At 41.7% G+C, this 16,745-nt stretch overlaps 1 protein-coding gene across 1 annotated transcript; it reads right to left on the reverse strand.

Moving 5' to 3' along the window:
- Positions 1 to 645: 645 nt before the first annotated feature.
- C2H17orf58 (chromosome 2 C17orf58 homolog) lies at positions 646 to 13,902 on the reverse strand. Its single transcript, XM_058169670.1, has 6 exons — positions 13,724 to 13,902; positions 11,462 to 11,602; positions 7,887 to 8,525; positions 5,714 to 5,794; positions 4,679 to 4,870; positions 646 to 3,148 (listed from the first exon to the last, which is right to left on the reverse strand). The coding sequence occupies exons 1-6, from the start codon at positions 13,803 to 13,805 to the stop codon at positions 2,958 to 2,960; spliced, it is 1,326 nt and encodes a 441-aa protein (XP_058025653.1). The 5' UTR covers positions 13,806 to 13,902; the 3' UTR covers positions 646 to 2,957.
- Positions 13,903 to 16,745: the final 2,843 nt, after the last annotated feature.

The following is a 16,745-nucleotide window of genomic DNA, read 5'->3' on the forward strand; positions in this document are numbered from 1 at the left end:
TTCTGGAACAGTGAGAAATTATCTGTCTCTTACAGCCCAGTACTAAATAGATTTTTTTCAAACATAAATTTTGTAAAATTCATTGAGAGGACTGTGTGGAGACACTGAGGAAATTGATGTAAGGAAGTCACTGTCAGCCTCAAGCATATACACAATCTGCAGTAGGAGAATAATATTGATAAATTGCACAGAGTTCTCACTTTGTAAACTAGAGTTGATATATGCTTGGGACTTGGGTTGCAGCAAAGCTTAAACTAATTTTCCTTTTGGTTGTGAGAGATTAGATGCTTTTACAAGTAGTTGCCTGTATTTGTAGGTGATTCAGGTAGGCAACAGGAAAATGATTGCTTCATTTGAATTAGATCATTATTGTGAAGTGCTTTTAAAACATTCTTAAGCACTACAGTACATAAACCTTATTGTTTTAAAGCCCGTGAGCTGAGATCTCTAATTTCTATGGATTCTGACTTCCTTTTTGCTAGAAATTCAGCATCACATGGCTGCCATGGCATAGATTTTGGGAAATAGAAAATTAGTCTCTGGACTCTTGTTATCTATGGAACATATTTATGAATCCATGGGAAAGCTTTACACTCATGTAATAAACACACTGTGCTTCATCACATTTAACACAGGCAATTTTAATTCTGGACAAGAACAAAGTGACATGCAAGTGAAACCTATGAATCAAGGCTTTCATGTGATTGACATCCAATAGTTTTTAAAACATACATTGTTGTAAGCGTAATTTAATACAAGTACCATATTGTTACAACTACGCTATTTTCAAAACTGGTGCTGTACATTTCCTGCTTCAAAGACAAGCTTGTAATGGAAGACTCTAGCATCACACAGACACATGCCTATGGTAGATGTATCTGTTAAATACAGAAAGCAAAATAAGGAAATGAATGCAAAGATAAATTGAACACAAGCGACTTCCCTCCTTACTCCCACTTACAGGCTGTTGCCAGGAAATCTTACTTTGTGATAATAAAGAGCTTTCATTGAAGACACCTTGGGAAAGTTTCAGCAATGACATAACACCTCATGGACTTAACATTTCCTGCTTCTGTTAGAAATATATAATGAGCCTGTTTGAAATCCTGATATCTGAAATGAAGAGGCATTTATTAAAGTTTTGCTTATACTGTGTTAAAAGCTCCTAAATGATTCCGGTCACAGGTGGCTGGGTAAAAAATGTTATAATAACAGAGAATGCTAATGACTGTACCTTTAGATTATTAAACCAAGTACTTTCATGCTAAATTATTCCAGCCCAAAATTCACTTGCTCATTATCATTGGTTTCTGCATTTTTCCAACCCATTCACTTTTCCTCCTCCTAGATTTTACAATTCTGATATAATATTGTAATTATTTCTAGAAGTATTAACACTTTTTATTACACGCTGACATATTCCTGCCATATAGCATTTACATTTGAATTCACATCACTTATATAAATATCTCTCAAAATGTTTGAATGCTTTATTTCTATATTAGCAATAGCATTTATGAATTCATTAATAAAATGGACCAACCATTTGATAACACTTTACATATTTAGTCTATATCATTTTTTTTTACAGTTCTGAAAGCTACAATTTAAACTTTAGAAATGAATGCAGAACTATAGATAGTACTTGACTTAGTGGCCATTCGAAGTGATGATGCACCCTTGAACAGGGACTTACAACCTGGTTTCAAAGTTCCAACATCAGCTCCCCCCTCACAATCACATGTCTGTGTTTTGTGTGCTCAGCAACCCGCCCACATTTACGGCTATGTGCAGTGCCTTGTGGTCATATGACTGTGATTTATGATAGTTTTGCCAAAAATCGGCATTTACTTCTGGTTTCCACCAAAAAAGTCCCAAAGGAGACAATCAGTTATTATTATTTTTTATTTATTATTTATTAAATTTTTATACCGCCCTTCTCCCGAAGGACTCAGGGCGGTGTACAGCCAAAGATAAAACACAAAATATATACAATTAAAACATTTAAAACCTAGCAAATTACAAAAAGGCTGATAATTAAAATTTAGTTTTAAAATTTTAGAAATATTAATAAAACCCCGAATTAAAATTTAACACTATTATGCCAGTCCCGCTTGAATAAATAGGTGTGTTTTTAGCTCACGACGGAAGGTCCGAAGATCAGGCACTTGACGTAAGCCAGGGGGAAGTTCGTTCCAGAGCGTCGATGCCCCCACAGAGAAGGCCCTACTCCTGGGGGCCGCCAGCCGACACTGTTTGGCGGACGGCACCCTGAGGAGACCCTCTCTGTGAGAGCGTACGGGTCGGTGGGAGGCATAAGGTAACAGCAGGCGGTCTCGTAAGTACCCGGGTCCTAAGCCATGGAGCGCTTTGAAGGTGGTAACCAAAATCTTGAAGCGCACCCGAAAAACCATAGGAAGCCAGTGCAGGCTACAGAGTAGTGGTGTTACGTGGGAGCCACGAGTTCACTTAAGGATTGTGGGATTTGCTTAATAACCATTCCGAAAAAGGTACAAATGAGTCACCTGATGACTCATGACTGTCATGACGTACAACTGTAATTCCTAAGGTCAATTACAGTGGTACGACGAGGATCACCTGTATTGATGTTGTGGAATAGAATTATTAGCTAGGAGCTAATAATCATGATGTATATAGAAGATAATCCCTAAAGGTACCTGGAAAAGCATTTGATGGACGGCTGGTTGACTTCGATCTGACCAAGAAGATCAGTTAATAGAGATTAGTTACAGGGAGTAAATATCATGCCTTGATAATTGGGTGACAAAATTAAGAGGCTGTAGCAGGCTCCAGTTCCTTCTTTTAATAGCAAAAGCAAGCGATTTTTCAGACCAAAAGTGTTATCGGTGTGTAGAGAAACCAGAGAACATTTTTAATCTACCTGTTACTCTAAAACTGCTTTCAGAGCCTGAGAAAGTGATGGCTGAGTTGCCTTCTCATCCACACTTGGACCGAGCTGCCCCTTGAACCTTCTGATCCCGCCTTCTGTTGAACCTCTTCATGTAGCTGTTGCCTCTGCAAAGCAGCCCGTCTCCGGGCCGCAGACGGCCTCTCACGCGCTCTTGCAGGACTGTAGGCAGCTGCCTTCTTCGGTGATAGAGGTGACCCATCACAATATACCTGCCACCTGTAAAATAAGAAAAGCTACATCTCAGAAGGGTCTCTGGAACATGATTATCTCCAAGGAAAATAAGGTCACCCATTTCCTATTTTTCTTGCCCGTAGAAAGTAATATCCTCCAATCCATCTCTCTGCAACATTTTCCCCCTTCAATCCTAACGGTAGGAACTAAGGTAAACAGCACAACCCTTCATTCTGAACTTCTCCAGGCCATATTATAAAACCAGGCTGCATAATCTGCATAATCACTGAGGACAATGGGACATTTCCATAAGGGACTTCATCTCCATACTAGGGCTGTCATTTCCCATTAATTACACGGCTTGTTAGTATACCTCGAATGCAGCAGATTCCATTGGATGAAGGAGAGTTGGCTATCGTGATTGTAGCCCTTTTTGGGACAGTTTCTGGAAAAAAATTGTTGTACCTCCCTGCCACTGAGTCTAGTTTGGTTTCAGTACATCTCTGAGAGTCCCTTTCCCTTACTTGCTATCAATTAAAGATGTTAAGGCTTGCAGTAGAACAGAAGGAGAAGAGAAGAGCAGTTTATTTGTTCTTCTTTGACCCAGATTCATGAATAACAAGGATTTTCCCCCCTCAACCTCCATCCTCTTTTCCTTTTGCATTGTTTCTTAAATTGCAAGCTACAAGAAAAGAAGGATTTGTCTGTTTACTAATCAGTTGCATGTAGACACTGCATATTCTAATGATCCTTCCTTCCTCCTCCCTCCCTCCCTCTCTCCCTCCCTCCCTCCCTCCCTCCTTCCTTCCTTCCTTCCTTCCTCCCTCCCTCCCTCCTTCCTTCCTTCCTTCCTTCCTCCTGCCCCCCCCAATCTTCCTGATGGGCCCTGAGCTAGGCTGTGTCAGACTTGGAAAGGTTGTTTGGCTGGGGAGTTTGGGCAATTGAAGTCCATATATCCTTAAGTTGTGACGGTTGAGAAACACTGATCTAGAGAACAAGTGCTTAAATTCCCAATTCAATGTGATTTGAGGGGGATGAGAATTACAGAAAAGGCCTTCCCAGTTGTGGTACTTACTATGTGGAATACTATACATTGCCCTTGGTGATATGCTTGGCCTCTTGTACTTGACCTTTACAGAGCTTCTAAAGAGACATTGAGAGTTGGGTGGCATACAAGATAAATAGGGAGAGACAGACACAGAGAGGATAGATTAAATGGATGATTGGAAATGATAGATTGATATAGATGATAGATGATAGATGATGATAGAGATAGAGATGATAGAGATAGATAGGTGATAGATGATAGCTTGCTAGATCGCTAGCTAGACAGACAGATGATAGCGAGAGATAGGTAGGCAGGTAGGTAGGTAGGTAGATAGATAGATAGATAGATAGATAGATAGATAGATAGATAGATAGATAGATAGATAGATAGATAGATGACAGATAGTTGAGAGAGAGAGAGAAAGAGAGAGAGAAGAGATGGATGGATAGATGATAGAGATAGAGATAAGAGAGAGAAAGGGTAGGGGAGAATAATAGAGATTAGGAGAAAAGGCTTTCTTTATTTACCGAGTTGAAAGTCTGGACAGTGTTTGCTACAATTCAGGGCATCCACAACAAGCATTTGAGCTCGAAAGAAGTAGCCATCAGGGTTCAGGAACAGCCGATTTGTCTTGTAGAGTCCATTGCTGTTCACTAGCATGGTCACCAAATACGTTCCTTTGTATATCATGGCAATATCATGAACAATTCCATTCACCACTTTTTATAAAGAAAAGAGTGAAAAATTAAGTGGGATGCTGCCCTTAATTTTACAGTGAAGGAAGGCTATTTCTAAAAAAGCATTGCAGTATAAACAGCTTTCAGTGTGCATGCAATGTTGTTAAAATGCCATTAAGTCAGTGGTAGGCTGTTGCCGGTTCAGACCTGTTCTAGCAAACCAGTAGTTCCAACCATATACTGGCCCTGTCCACCGGTCCCCACCCTATCCTATATTTCTTTCTTTCTGGCTCAGCTGATTCACATGGCGCAGCTGATTTCCGCGCCTCCGCTCTTCTACTTATCACGGCTGCCTTAGAAGGTAAGCAGCTGAGCTTCAAATTGCTGTATTTTGAACACTGTGCGCAAACGCGTTAGGCACATGCACGCACAAAATGAGCGGTCACAGAACCAGTTGTTAAACTGGTTGCACCCCACTACTGCATTAAGTACTGTGAGAATGTGGAAAAGGAAATGTCCTCAGCATTTGGTTAAGAGCATGCTCCAACAGACAAGATATTTTAAGCGCTGTAAAATGTATTTTTGCTTCTTCCTAGTTTTCTCATGTATATTTTGAGTCTGGTTCACAATAAAGCTATGCTAGTTGGATTAAGCATTTAACTCAACTGAATTTAATAGCAGTCTAAAACACTAGTACAGTTAAATTGGATGTTATCTCTATCCCCGATTTTGAAGGGAAGGGAAGAAATGCTTCTCTCTGCCCACTGAGATAATTTTATTTGGTAGTTCTATGAAACAATTGCAGAAAAGGCTTGGAAAAGAAATTATATTTACAAGTAACATGAGTACATAAACTATGCCCACCAGTTAACAGGATGATCTTACCAAATTCGCTGCTACAGTAAGCCTCTAGTTCCTCACGTTCCCTCTTGCAACCAGTCAAACATACTTCTAGATTGTCAACATCTATAATAAAATCAAAATGAACAGAAATGAGTATGGAGGAATGCGAACAGAGAAGGATCCATCTTATTAATTACACGAATCAAGCAATGAAATACATGGATAAACTGATCTTTGATGACTCTTAGTTACTTCTAATATGTTTCAGAGATCATCAAGCTTCTAGCATAAAATAGCTATACCTTAGCTCTGTGATGGCGAACCCATGTCACGAGAGCCCTCTGTCACCCCAGGTCAGATCTCCATGGCGTTTCTTTCATGAACTTCTGTTTCCCTGCAAACGATGAAACAGAAGCTCACAAAAGAAAAAGACCTTACCTCTTGCCGCGCTGCCAGTGTTGGGATGCCCCGCCTCCCGCTGGCCAGCTGGTCTTCGGGTTTCTGTTGCGCATGCATCTTTTAGTTTGGACATATGCAGTTTGGGCACTCAATGTCTAAAAGGTTCGCCAACACTGCGTTAGCTTATCAGACAGATGCAACTTACAAAAATAATCCTTAGTTAATGACCCGTAGTTTAGCAATCGAATTTACGATGGAGACCCCCCCCCCAAAAGTATTTACAATCTGGTTTTGGAATTCCCATGGCTGTAAGCCCACACCTGTGGTCACATGACCACATTTCATGCTCTTGGCAGCTGGCTCACTTTTATGATCTGTTGCAATGTTCCATGATCACATGACCATGATTTACCTTTTCTGTTGGTTTCTGGCCTTTTTAACCAGTTTCCTGCAGAAAAATGTCCATAAGAATATATTGATTAATAATCGCTACAAAAAAAAGCCATAAAATTGGGTCCAATCATGTGGGTGCCTTAACTTAAAACCATCATGGCTTACAATGGAAGTTCCAAGATCAGTTATGTTTGCAAGTCAAGGACTATTGTATGGCTCTTATTTCTGAGTCAAAAGTAGAACCCCCAAATCCAATATTTTAGGGAAACTCTGATAGGAGGTTGACAGATGATTAAAATTTGCAATTGGTTTTCAAATCAGAAAACATGATCTAAAACCACTGTGACTGGTACTGTCTCAATGCTAATGATGAAATAATTGCCTACAAGTATTCCTCTTGTCCAATTACCATAGTGAGCAAAGCTGAGTTCTTAGGTGGTAGGTGAAGATCTCAAGTGTCCTTTCCCAAAAACTTTCAGGATCTTCACAACTTAACCTTGTTTTCTGTCCTGGGATAGCAACTCAGTAATTCCTGGCACTATTCCTATCTTCCATGGGAATGCTTAAAGTGTCAGCTTCCCAGCACGTTCCCTCCTAACATCCAGTATATAGAGGGTATTCAAACTTTGGTGATTTTCTAATGATTTAAAAGGGTACAAATGAAATAGTTTTGCTACAGCACTGCTTCTGGGCTGTATAACAATTGAGTTTGTGACCAGAACTATCCCGTCATCTCCCCTTCCCTCCAGGAAGTAACCCAATCTCACAGGTGATAAAGAGGGGAAAAACACATTATTTTTAAAGAACAGAAAAAATATAAAAGTAATTTGTTGAGTGCAAAAGTTTAAAATTATAACTATATAAATATGCAGTGTTGAAGGATTGGGAATACTGGTGGTCCTCATCTTACAACCACAATTGAGCCCAAAATTTATGTTGTCAGGTGAGACATTTGTTAAGTGAGCTTTGTCCCATTTTACGACCTTCCTTGCCACAGTTGTTAAGTGAATCGCTGAAGTAATTAAGTTAGTAACCTGTTTGCTAAGTGAATGTGGCTTCCCCATTGACTTTGCTTGTCAGAAGGTCGCAAACGGAGATCACATAATCACGGGACACAGCAACCGTCATAAATATGAATCAGTTGCCAAGCATCCGAATGTTGAGCATATGACCATGGAGGCCGCAAAGGTCGCAACTGAGAAAAATGGTCATAAGTCACTTTATTCAGTGACGTCGTAACTTTTTTTTAATCAAGTTTTTATTATTATTATTTTAAATTTATACATATCATTGTGTGAATGGCACGATATTTGAGTATCATACGTTAGTGACGTTGTAACTTTGAGCAGTCGCTAAATGAACTGTTGTAAGTTGAGGACTACCTATGCATTTTTGATTGATTACGTGCCATCAAGTTGCTTACCAATCTTAAAGGTGCTGAAGTCTTCCAGTAAGCTCGGAGTCTGTCGGTTTGTGAACCAATAGGGTTTGGTGATATTTCGGAAAAAACCATGGAATCTGTGGTAAGGGTTTTTCTTCCCAGGCCGGTTGAAGTGATTCAAGTCACCAGAGTGTTGACCAACATTTGACCCCGTGTTTTTCAACGTAGATGCTTCCGCTAGAAGTCTGCCTTGGCAGTGGGGATATCCAGGTGGATGGAAGTAAGTAGAGATGCTGTTGGCAGAGTCCAAGAGGAGCCGGTTTCTGCTGATTCGGTTCCTTTGACTCAAGTAAGTGGTAGAGAGAGATGCCTCCTCACGACTAAGGGAAGGAAGACTTTTGGCATCCTGAAAGGACTGCTTCCTTAAGCCTGTCTGATTCTCCACTGATTTTTTCACATTTTTCCTTTTATCCAAGAGTAGCTGGAGTGTGTTTAATGCTTTCACTTCCAGAGGATTCCACTCATCTCGAGGTAAGAACTGGTCCTTTGTGTGCTCAGCCGCCTCAATGTAGCTAATGGTGCTACCTCGGAGAGACTTGTTCTGGGAAGGAGTGGCAGCCACAGACCCATAAGCATCCTTGTTGAATGTCTTCATCGATTTTCCAGCATGGGGTAGTGTCCCTGTGTTCCAAAATACACACACACACAAGAGCAAAAGAGAGGTTTTAAAGGATGGGAACACTGAGGGGTCCTTGGTGCTCTCTGAGATGAGATGAGATGTGATGAGAACAATGGTCTATCATGTGAGTTCTGAAAGCACACCAAAATTATGGGCCTTCCTCAAGGAACTCTTCCTTGAAAAGACAATCTTAGTAAGAAACTTTGGAAATAAAGGCTACGTTTGTGGGAAGTGGGTTGCATAGGGGAGCAATGGGTGCAGGATTCTAAATGTGAGAATCACTTGTCCTTTTATTTACTAATTGCAAAGCCTTTGAATTGGGACAGGCAATATATTTACACAAAATAAGTATTGTGTGGCTTTTGTGCTTCTGAACTATCTGGATGGTCTGGTATTTGCCAGAATTAGCCCTTTCCTATCCTGCCTCTCCTTTGTCTTCCTTGCACAGCACATTGAGATGCTTGAAATAGCCGCTCTGAGTGGTAACACACTCTAGCAACATCTCAACAAGGGCTGGGGCTGGCTTGACTTTGTGACAGTGCTACATTTCCAAAACCATTCTTAGTCTTAGCCATTAATGTCAGAGTGAAATCTCAAAATCAAATTAACTGCAAAAGGCAATACTCTAGTAAACAACATACAGTCTCATTGGCCACCTTGATCATTCCTGTCTGGGAGGACTGAGAGTTATGCAACAAATATGGAGGGCAGATTTGCTTGAGGAAAACTGTAGATGTACAGCAGGGGAGTCAAACTCAATTACATTGAGGGCCGCATCAGGATTGTGTTTGAACTTGGGGGCCGGGTAGGCGTGACCAGCTTGACGTCACTCCTGTCGGGGGTGCCTGTGGCAGCCCAAGCACTCTGCCAGCAAAAACTGAGCTTGGGAGGCTGCGATGGCCTCCTGCAACCCTCTGCCAGCAAAAACAGGGCCCTCCCAAGCTCCATTTTCATTGGCAGAGGGTTGCAGGAGGCCATCACAGCCTCCGGAGCTCCGTTTTCGCTGGCAGAGGCACTGCAGGCCAGTCATTCGCTGTTTCCGGGGTGGCCCTGTGGGCCAGATCTAAGCATCCCACTGGTTGGATCTGGCCCGTGGGCCTTGAGTTCGACACCCCTGATGTAGAGCAAGCACAGATCTGGGAATTGCCTCCTAGATATGCCAAACGTTGAAGGTGTACCACAAGGAAGGTTCTGGCATCTTCCAGCTAAGGGTTCATTTGCACAAAGTTTATTTATTTATTTATTTATTTTGTCACAACATCATACAAAAAGATTATATAGTATATACACATATAAACATATATAGGAAGAAGAAAAGAAGAACAATAGGACAGGAACGGTAGGCACGTTTGTGCGCTTATGCACGCCCCTTATGGTCCTCTTAGGAATGGGGTGAGGTCAATAGTAGAAAGTTTTTGGTTAAAGCTATTAGGATTATGGGAAGAGACCACAGAGTCAGGTAAAGTATTCCAAGCACTGATGATTCTGTTGCAGAAGTCATATTTTCTGCAATCTAGATTAAAGCGGTTTACATTAAGTTTAAATCTATTGGTTGCCCTTGTATTATTGCAATTAAAGCTGAAGTAGTCTTTGACAGGAAGGACATTACAATAGATGATTCTGTGAGTTAAACTTAGGTCTTGTCGAAGGCGACAGAGTTCCAAGTTTTCTAAGCCTAGGATTTCAAGTCTGGTGGGATAAGGTATTTTGTTGTTTTCAGAGGAATGGAGAACTCTTCTTGTAAAATATTTCTGGACACGTTCAATTGTATTGATGTCAGAGATGTGGTGAGGGTTCCAAACAGGTGAGCTGTATTCTAGAATTGGTCTAGCAAATGTTTTATATGCTCTGGTTAGTAGTGTGGTGTTTTTGGAAAAGAAGCTACGCAAAATTAGGTTTACAACTCTTAGAGCTTTTTTTGCTATGTAGTTGCAATGGGCTTTGGCACTTAGATCATTTGACATGAAAACTCCAAGGTCTTTAACGGGATGGGTTTAAAGTTTATTTAAAAGAGGGAGGGGAGCAGCCCTCCAATGGTCACACAGGAGCATGAAGATCTAACATTTTTTCCCTGTTTGTTTTACAAATTAAAAACACAATTTATAAACAAAATTGTTTCTAAAAAAAGAAGACTGGATGTCCAGGGAGTATCCGGGGAGCAAGGTTCACATCATATCCTGGTCTCATTGTTTAAATGTATCTGACAAACATGATGTTTAATTTTCCCATCCATGGGAAGCTTTGTGGAGGTTTGTTGACAATGTCATTTGCGTTATTTAAGGCCTGTCACAGCTTTGCATGGGTGATGGATAATTATTTAGACTTAAAGGCAAAAACAGTTGTTCAAATACTCTCCAAAAGACCTTGGATCTACCTTGGATCATGTTTATTCAAATGGCATATTTACGGGTGTGACATCTAAAGCAAGAATGTTTAAGAGTGCACCGCTAATGAACTTGAATTTATGGAATATGCAGCAGGATTTTCCGTTTCTAAAATTACCATTCATAGGTTTATTTTTTCCTATTTAATTTGTAAATAAAAGTTAAATTAATGTCTTGAAATTTGTCTACTTTCACATGGCTATCCTAAGCAAATTAGATAAATTATAAACTTCTTCAACTTGATGGTTTGGGTTTTTTTTTAAATCCTCGTTGTATTTATTTGCAACAAGCATGGGAAAGAGGGTAATCATGAAATATGGTTGACAAAGCAAAGAATGATTATTATGACTACCGGTTTCATTTTGCACACATCAATTTATTTAACCAAGTGGTTCAGTACATTGAAGCTGAGATTTTCCCAGGCAGAACAACAAATGGAGGTTGCCTCACTGTAGTCATTCCAACTTTTCTTTCCCACCTGGGATGCCATTTGTCAGTAAATAGAATTTTTGATTCTAAAAATATATATAAACATATACACAAACAAACCTTACATGGTTGGTTTGGGGTTCCTATGGCTGATTCTGATGGTTGGTTCAAGTCCACTTCCCAAGTCTCCTGTCTGTTGACTTCATCATTTATTTGTCTCTTTCCCATGACAACAGCTGGTGCGAACAAAGATTGCCTGGTCTCGCCTGTGAAAGCAGAACATTGCCATGAAGGGAAGGAAGATTAATGTGAAGATGTGGAGAGTTCAGTGCTGCAGGCAGCTTTTCCACCTCAACTTGTTCCTTTCTGTTCATCTCTCCACCCCATCAACATTATTCCGCTTTGATCAACCAAGCCCTTCATTTCTGCTGTGCCTGAGATGAACGTCGTCATCACCAAATTTGAAGGGAGAGATGAAAGATTAGGTTTTCATCAAATACTGATTTATTTATGTTGATCTTGCGTAAGGGAAGGTTCTTATGTATGCACTATCCGTTGCCCCATTTACAGCACAAGATGTATTAGTTTATATTTTATATCTGCAAAGCGTGTTGTGGTGTATGAATCAGAAACAATCAGAACAGCATGAGTTTCTCCCACTGGGTTGGTTGACTTTCATGAAATACACAGCTGGACTGAAAAAAACCAAGCGGTGTTCTGTAAGATTTAGGACATAGGAGATTTCTGGGTTTAAGGTACAGTTCAGCCACCAGACACAAACTTTCAACTTAATTTAGATTGCTGGATGGTTGACAGAGAAAAAAATGAGTCATGTCATGAAATGGTTGGGAAAAAGCCAGAATAAAGGAGTACAATAATAAGAATATCCCCAGATATTTCACGGATAATTAATTACCTACTCACTGCCTAATTTGTTTTAGTTAATTACTTCTGGGCAAGAGAGAAAAAAATATAGCCTGATTTATACTGTTTTAGATTAACCAGGATTGCTTAAATCATTGATCAGTTTATTATTAAATGGAGGGGGTTGGGAATCTGGGTGGTTAAGAATAATGTCCCAAAATGAATTTAAGTGACTGGCATCTGAGTTCAGGGCATGTTTATTCAGAAACAGGCCTAGTCAAATTCAATAGATATTCAGCCCGGCATTGCCCAGGATTGCAACTTTCATCAAACACAGGAGAGTTTGACATTACCCTCCACCCTCTTTCACAACAGGTCACCATTTTTTTCCCCTTAAAAGTCACATCCATTTACACAGCAGTAATGTAATGTAGAATTTGGTTATTCGGGGTTTTTTATTTATTATCATATTTAAGAACCACCCGTCCTCCTCCCAGAGGGATGCGACTCGCCTCTTCCACTTATTTCCTTCTATAGAACAAGCAAAAGGAAAAAAATTTGCTTTTCACAGAAGTTAAGACACCAGAGTAGAAACCAGGGAGACAGTGAGTTCTAGTCCCGCTTTAGACAGGAAATCACCTAGGTGACTTTGGGCCAGCCACTTTCTCTCAGCCCTAGGAAGGAGGCAATGGCAAAAGCTCTGGAAAAACCTCACCAAGGAAACTTCAGGGACTTGTCCAGGCAGTCTCCAAAAGGGGTGGTGGTGTCTTTTTGAATTTCCTTCTTTCTCTCTCTCCCACTTACTGCAAGGGAAAATCAAGTTCTGTCCTCCCCCCGACTCCCAATCCAAGTCCTCCTTCTTATCCGAAGGGGCTCCCGTCCCAGGGAACGGAAGAAGGGGCGCCTAACTTCAGCCTGCCCGTCTCTTTCTCGTCCCCACCTGCCGCCTCCCGAGCTCTTGCAACCCACCCGGCTTTCCCGAGGGTCAGCCCTCCACTAGCCGAGCGCACCCCGAAAAGGCGCTCGGTCGGGGGGGGCAACAGCTCCGGGAAAGACGGGGAAGCCCCCAGCCCCCCCCCCTCACCCTCCAAGGAAAATACGAGGCTTCGAAGCTGCGGGAGGCAGAGACGGGAGGCAGCTTTTGAGGAGAGGCTGAAGCGACCAGGCAGCTCCGCCGGGGGAAAGAGAAAGAAAGAAAGGAAGGAAGGAAGGAAGGAAGGAAGGAAGGAAGGAAGGAAGGAAGAAAGAAAGAAAGAAAGAAAGAAAGAAAGAAAGAAAGAAAGAAAGAAAGAAAGAAAGAAAGAAAGAAAGCCACGTTCGCTCGCCCGTCAAGCCCGCCGCTCTCCCGTCCTCTGGCAAAGCCGCCGGGCGAGTCCAGAGGGCGGAGGAACCCAGCAGCCCTTCCCGGGGCTCTGGAGCAAAAGGCGGCGGTGCCTCTTAGGGCAAATTTGGCGGCGAGGCGGCAGGGGAGGGGTTGCCTCGGCTCGACCTCCCCGTCCCACCTGAGCCTGGGACAGACTTACCTGCTACCCCGGAGGAGGGGAGCGAGGAGGAGGAGGAGGCGGCCAAGGCGAAGCACAGGAGCCAGGCAGCTTCGGGTGTCATTGCAAAGGAGAGGCAGTCAGCCAATCTCTCTCTCCCTCCCTCCCTCCCTCTCTCTTTCCCTTCCTCTATCTCTCCTTCTCTTTCTTCCCCTTTCTTTTTTCCCCCCTCTCCACCTCTCTCTTGCCCTTCTCCTCCTCTGTGTGTGCGTCTCTCTCTTTCCCTCCTCTCCCTGTCCCGCCCTCTCTCTGTGTCTCCCTCTCTCTTTCCCCTTCTCCCACTCTCTCCTCTCTCCCTCTTTCCCTCTTTTCTTTCTCCCTTTCTCTCTTTTTCTCCCTCTCCCCGCTCCCTCTCTCAGTTTTGGCCCTCTCCGCCCGCCCCCAGGCTAATGAGAGGCGTCCTTGGGGAAAACGGGACTCGGTCCTTGACGAGAGCCCAGGAACCAGAGAGACCAAATTGGGCTGCGAGTCCCGGCCACCCTCACCGTCACCTTTCCACCCCTCCCCGAGCTATTTCTTAGCTTTGGGCTAGCCCGGAGAGGGACGCTACCCCGATTTCGGTGGCTCCGGTTTAAATGCCTCTCTCCCCGCCCCCCCCCCCCCGCTCCCCGTAATCGCACCGCCTAAAAATCAAGCAGGTTGTTCCGACCGGGTGGACGTCGGACCGCTCGGCGGCAAAGCCGCTCAGCCTCAGCGCCGCCTTTCTTCCCGCGTTTGATTGCACAAAGGATAGGTGCTTCTTCGATCAAAACGTCCTATTTCGTGGCTGTCTACCTTGGGGAAAATGGGTACTCGGGAACATACTCAGGATTTTGCTCCAGTTCTCTGCCACTGTGTCAAAATGCTATATGGCATGAAAATACCACTTTCACTACGATTTTTCTCTAGCCCATGATCTTTGGAAATATTTCCAAAACAAATACTTAGCACCACAACTGAGCCCAAAATTTCTGTTGCTAAGCCAGACACATTCCTTAAGTGAGTTTTGCCCCATTTTATGACCTTTTTTTGCCATGGTTGTTAAGTGAATCACTGCAGTTGTTACGTTAGTCACAAACTTAGTCGCAAATCTGCCTTCCACCTTGACTTTGCGTGTCAGAAGGGTGCAAATGATGATCACATGACCCGAGACACTGTAAGTGTCATAAATATGAGTCAATTGCCTAGTGCTTAAATTCTTAACCTCTGACAATGGAGATGCTACAATGGTTGTAAGTGTGAAAAATGGTCATAAGTCACTTTTTTTCAGTGCCATTGTAACTTCAAACGTTCACTAAAAGAATTGCTGTAAGTGAAGGACTAACTGTATTTTAGTGGACGGTCAGCAATTGCTTATTTTTTGCATGCTCAGAATATAAGGCCAGTAGCTATTCATATTATTATTCAACCATCTCCATAAAGTGTTTTTCCCAACACTTTGCTCGTTATAGCTAAACCAAGAACTGATCAAAATAAACATCTCAGTACTAAATGGTATTTAGAAAACGATTGAGAACTAGAAGAACTTGCTGAACTGCTTCCCTATATCCTTTTCAAGGTTCCTCTTTTGGATGAGATATTCCTATCCTTCTCTCTCCTCGCCCCCTCCCCAATATTTTTTTATACTCTAGAGAAATATGGAGAGAAAATTACCCGGTAAGTGGTGAATGTTTATTACTGTTCTGCAGAAAGCATTTAAAACTAAAACATGAAGTGTTAAACCTACTTAAGCTTTACCCAGACAACTAGGGATATGCAATATGTGATTATTAGATTCAGTTTGTACTAAAGGTGCTTTTCAAAAGACAACTGGACTTTGTTTTTTCTTGAAGATGTTTTGATTCTCATCCAAGAAGCTTCTTCAGTTCTGACAGAATGATGGAGAATAGCAATAGCACTTAGACTTATATACCGCTTCACAGTGCTTTACAGCCCTCTATGCGGCAACGGATTTGTCTCTGGTGCAGAAGTTCTCAGTATAAGTGCAAAGCAACAATAAATAAAATTTAATTAATTAAAATTAAAGTAAATATAAAAGGACAGTGAATAAAGTAAATAAATAAACAAATACATAATTTTCTGCTTTTGCGGGAGAGGTTGGTACCAGAGGTGGGTTTTAGCAGGTTCTGACCAGTTCTGGAGAACCGATAGCAGAAATTTTGAGTAGTTCAGAGAACTGGTAGTAAAACTTCTGACTGGCGTCTATTGTCTGCTTCTGGAGTCCCAGCTGATTGGGGGAAAATGGGGATTTTGCTGTAACCTTCCCTGGATTGGGGAGGGAATGGAGATTTTACAGTATCCTTCCCGTGCCACGCCCACCAAGCCATGCCATGCCCATCAAGCCACACCCACAGAACCAGAAGTAAAAAAATTTGAAACCCACCACTGGTTGGTACAGATTGTTTTGCTGCAAAAAAATGTCCAACTTCATACTTTTAGGTCATTAAAAATATTTTCTTAAACCCTGCAATTACGTGATACACAATTAATATGAAACTATCAAACTTTGAATTTTGCTGCTTAGTAAGAAGCCTGCTATATTAAGGATGACTTCAAACCAAGGCTTTCCTCCAAACCGCATATGAAATCAGTTTACTTCCTGATGAGCAGTTAATAAAATGCAGTGAAAGAGATACTCAAGGAATTGTAGAATGTAAAAGCAAAAAAATAATTTATTAAAGGACTGGGATATTGGACTTTAAAGAGAAAAGGCTTAGAAGGAAAATTTCCAGAATAATTCAAGTCTAAAAAGGCATGGTGATGAATTTTAGACCTTGGAAATAATGCTGACTTTATTTGATAAAAGGTTAACAGAAACAACAACTCTGAACTCTGCTTAATAAAAACTAATTTAATATTGTGGAACACTTGGGGTGGGGGAGGGTCAAAGGAGTTAAAGAAGAAAAATCCAAACTTCTCTAAAGAAGGAAGTGTACAAAGATGAGTTCAGACTGAACATACTTTGTTTTAATTTGTGTGGGAAGGAGAGAGAGGAAAGGAAAGCCCCAGGAGTTCCAGGCTTTAA

This window comes from Ahaetulla prasina, chromosome 2, assembly GCF_028640845.1.
Source record: "Ahaetulla prasina isolate Xishuangbanna chromosome 2, ASM2864084v1, whole genome shotgun sequence".
NCBI lineage: Eukaryota > Metazoa > Chordata > Lepidosauria > Squamata > Colubridae > Ahaetulla > Ahaetulla prasina.

Coding starts and splice junctions, on each gene's coding strand:
- C2H17orf58 (XM_058169670.1), bottom strand. CDS start 13,805: ATGACACCCGAAGCTGCCTGGCTCCTGTGCTTCGCCTTGGCCGCCTCC. Junction 11,603..13,723: donor CCCCTCCTCCGGGGTAGCAG/GTAAGTCTGTCC, acceptor CTGCTTTCACAG/GCGAGACCAGGCAATCTTTG. Junction 5,795..7,886: donor CTTCAGCACCTTTAAGATTG/GTAAGCAACTTG, acceptor ATTTTATTATAG/ATGTTGACAATCTAGAAGTA.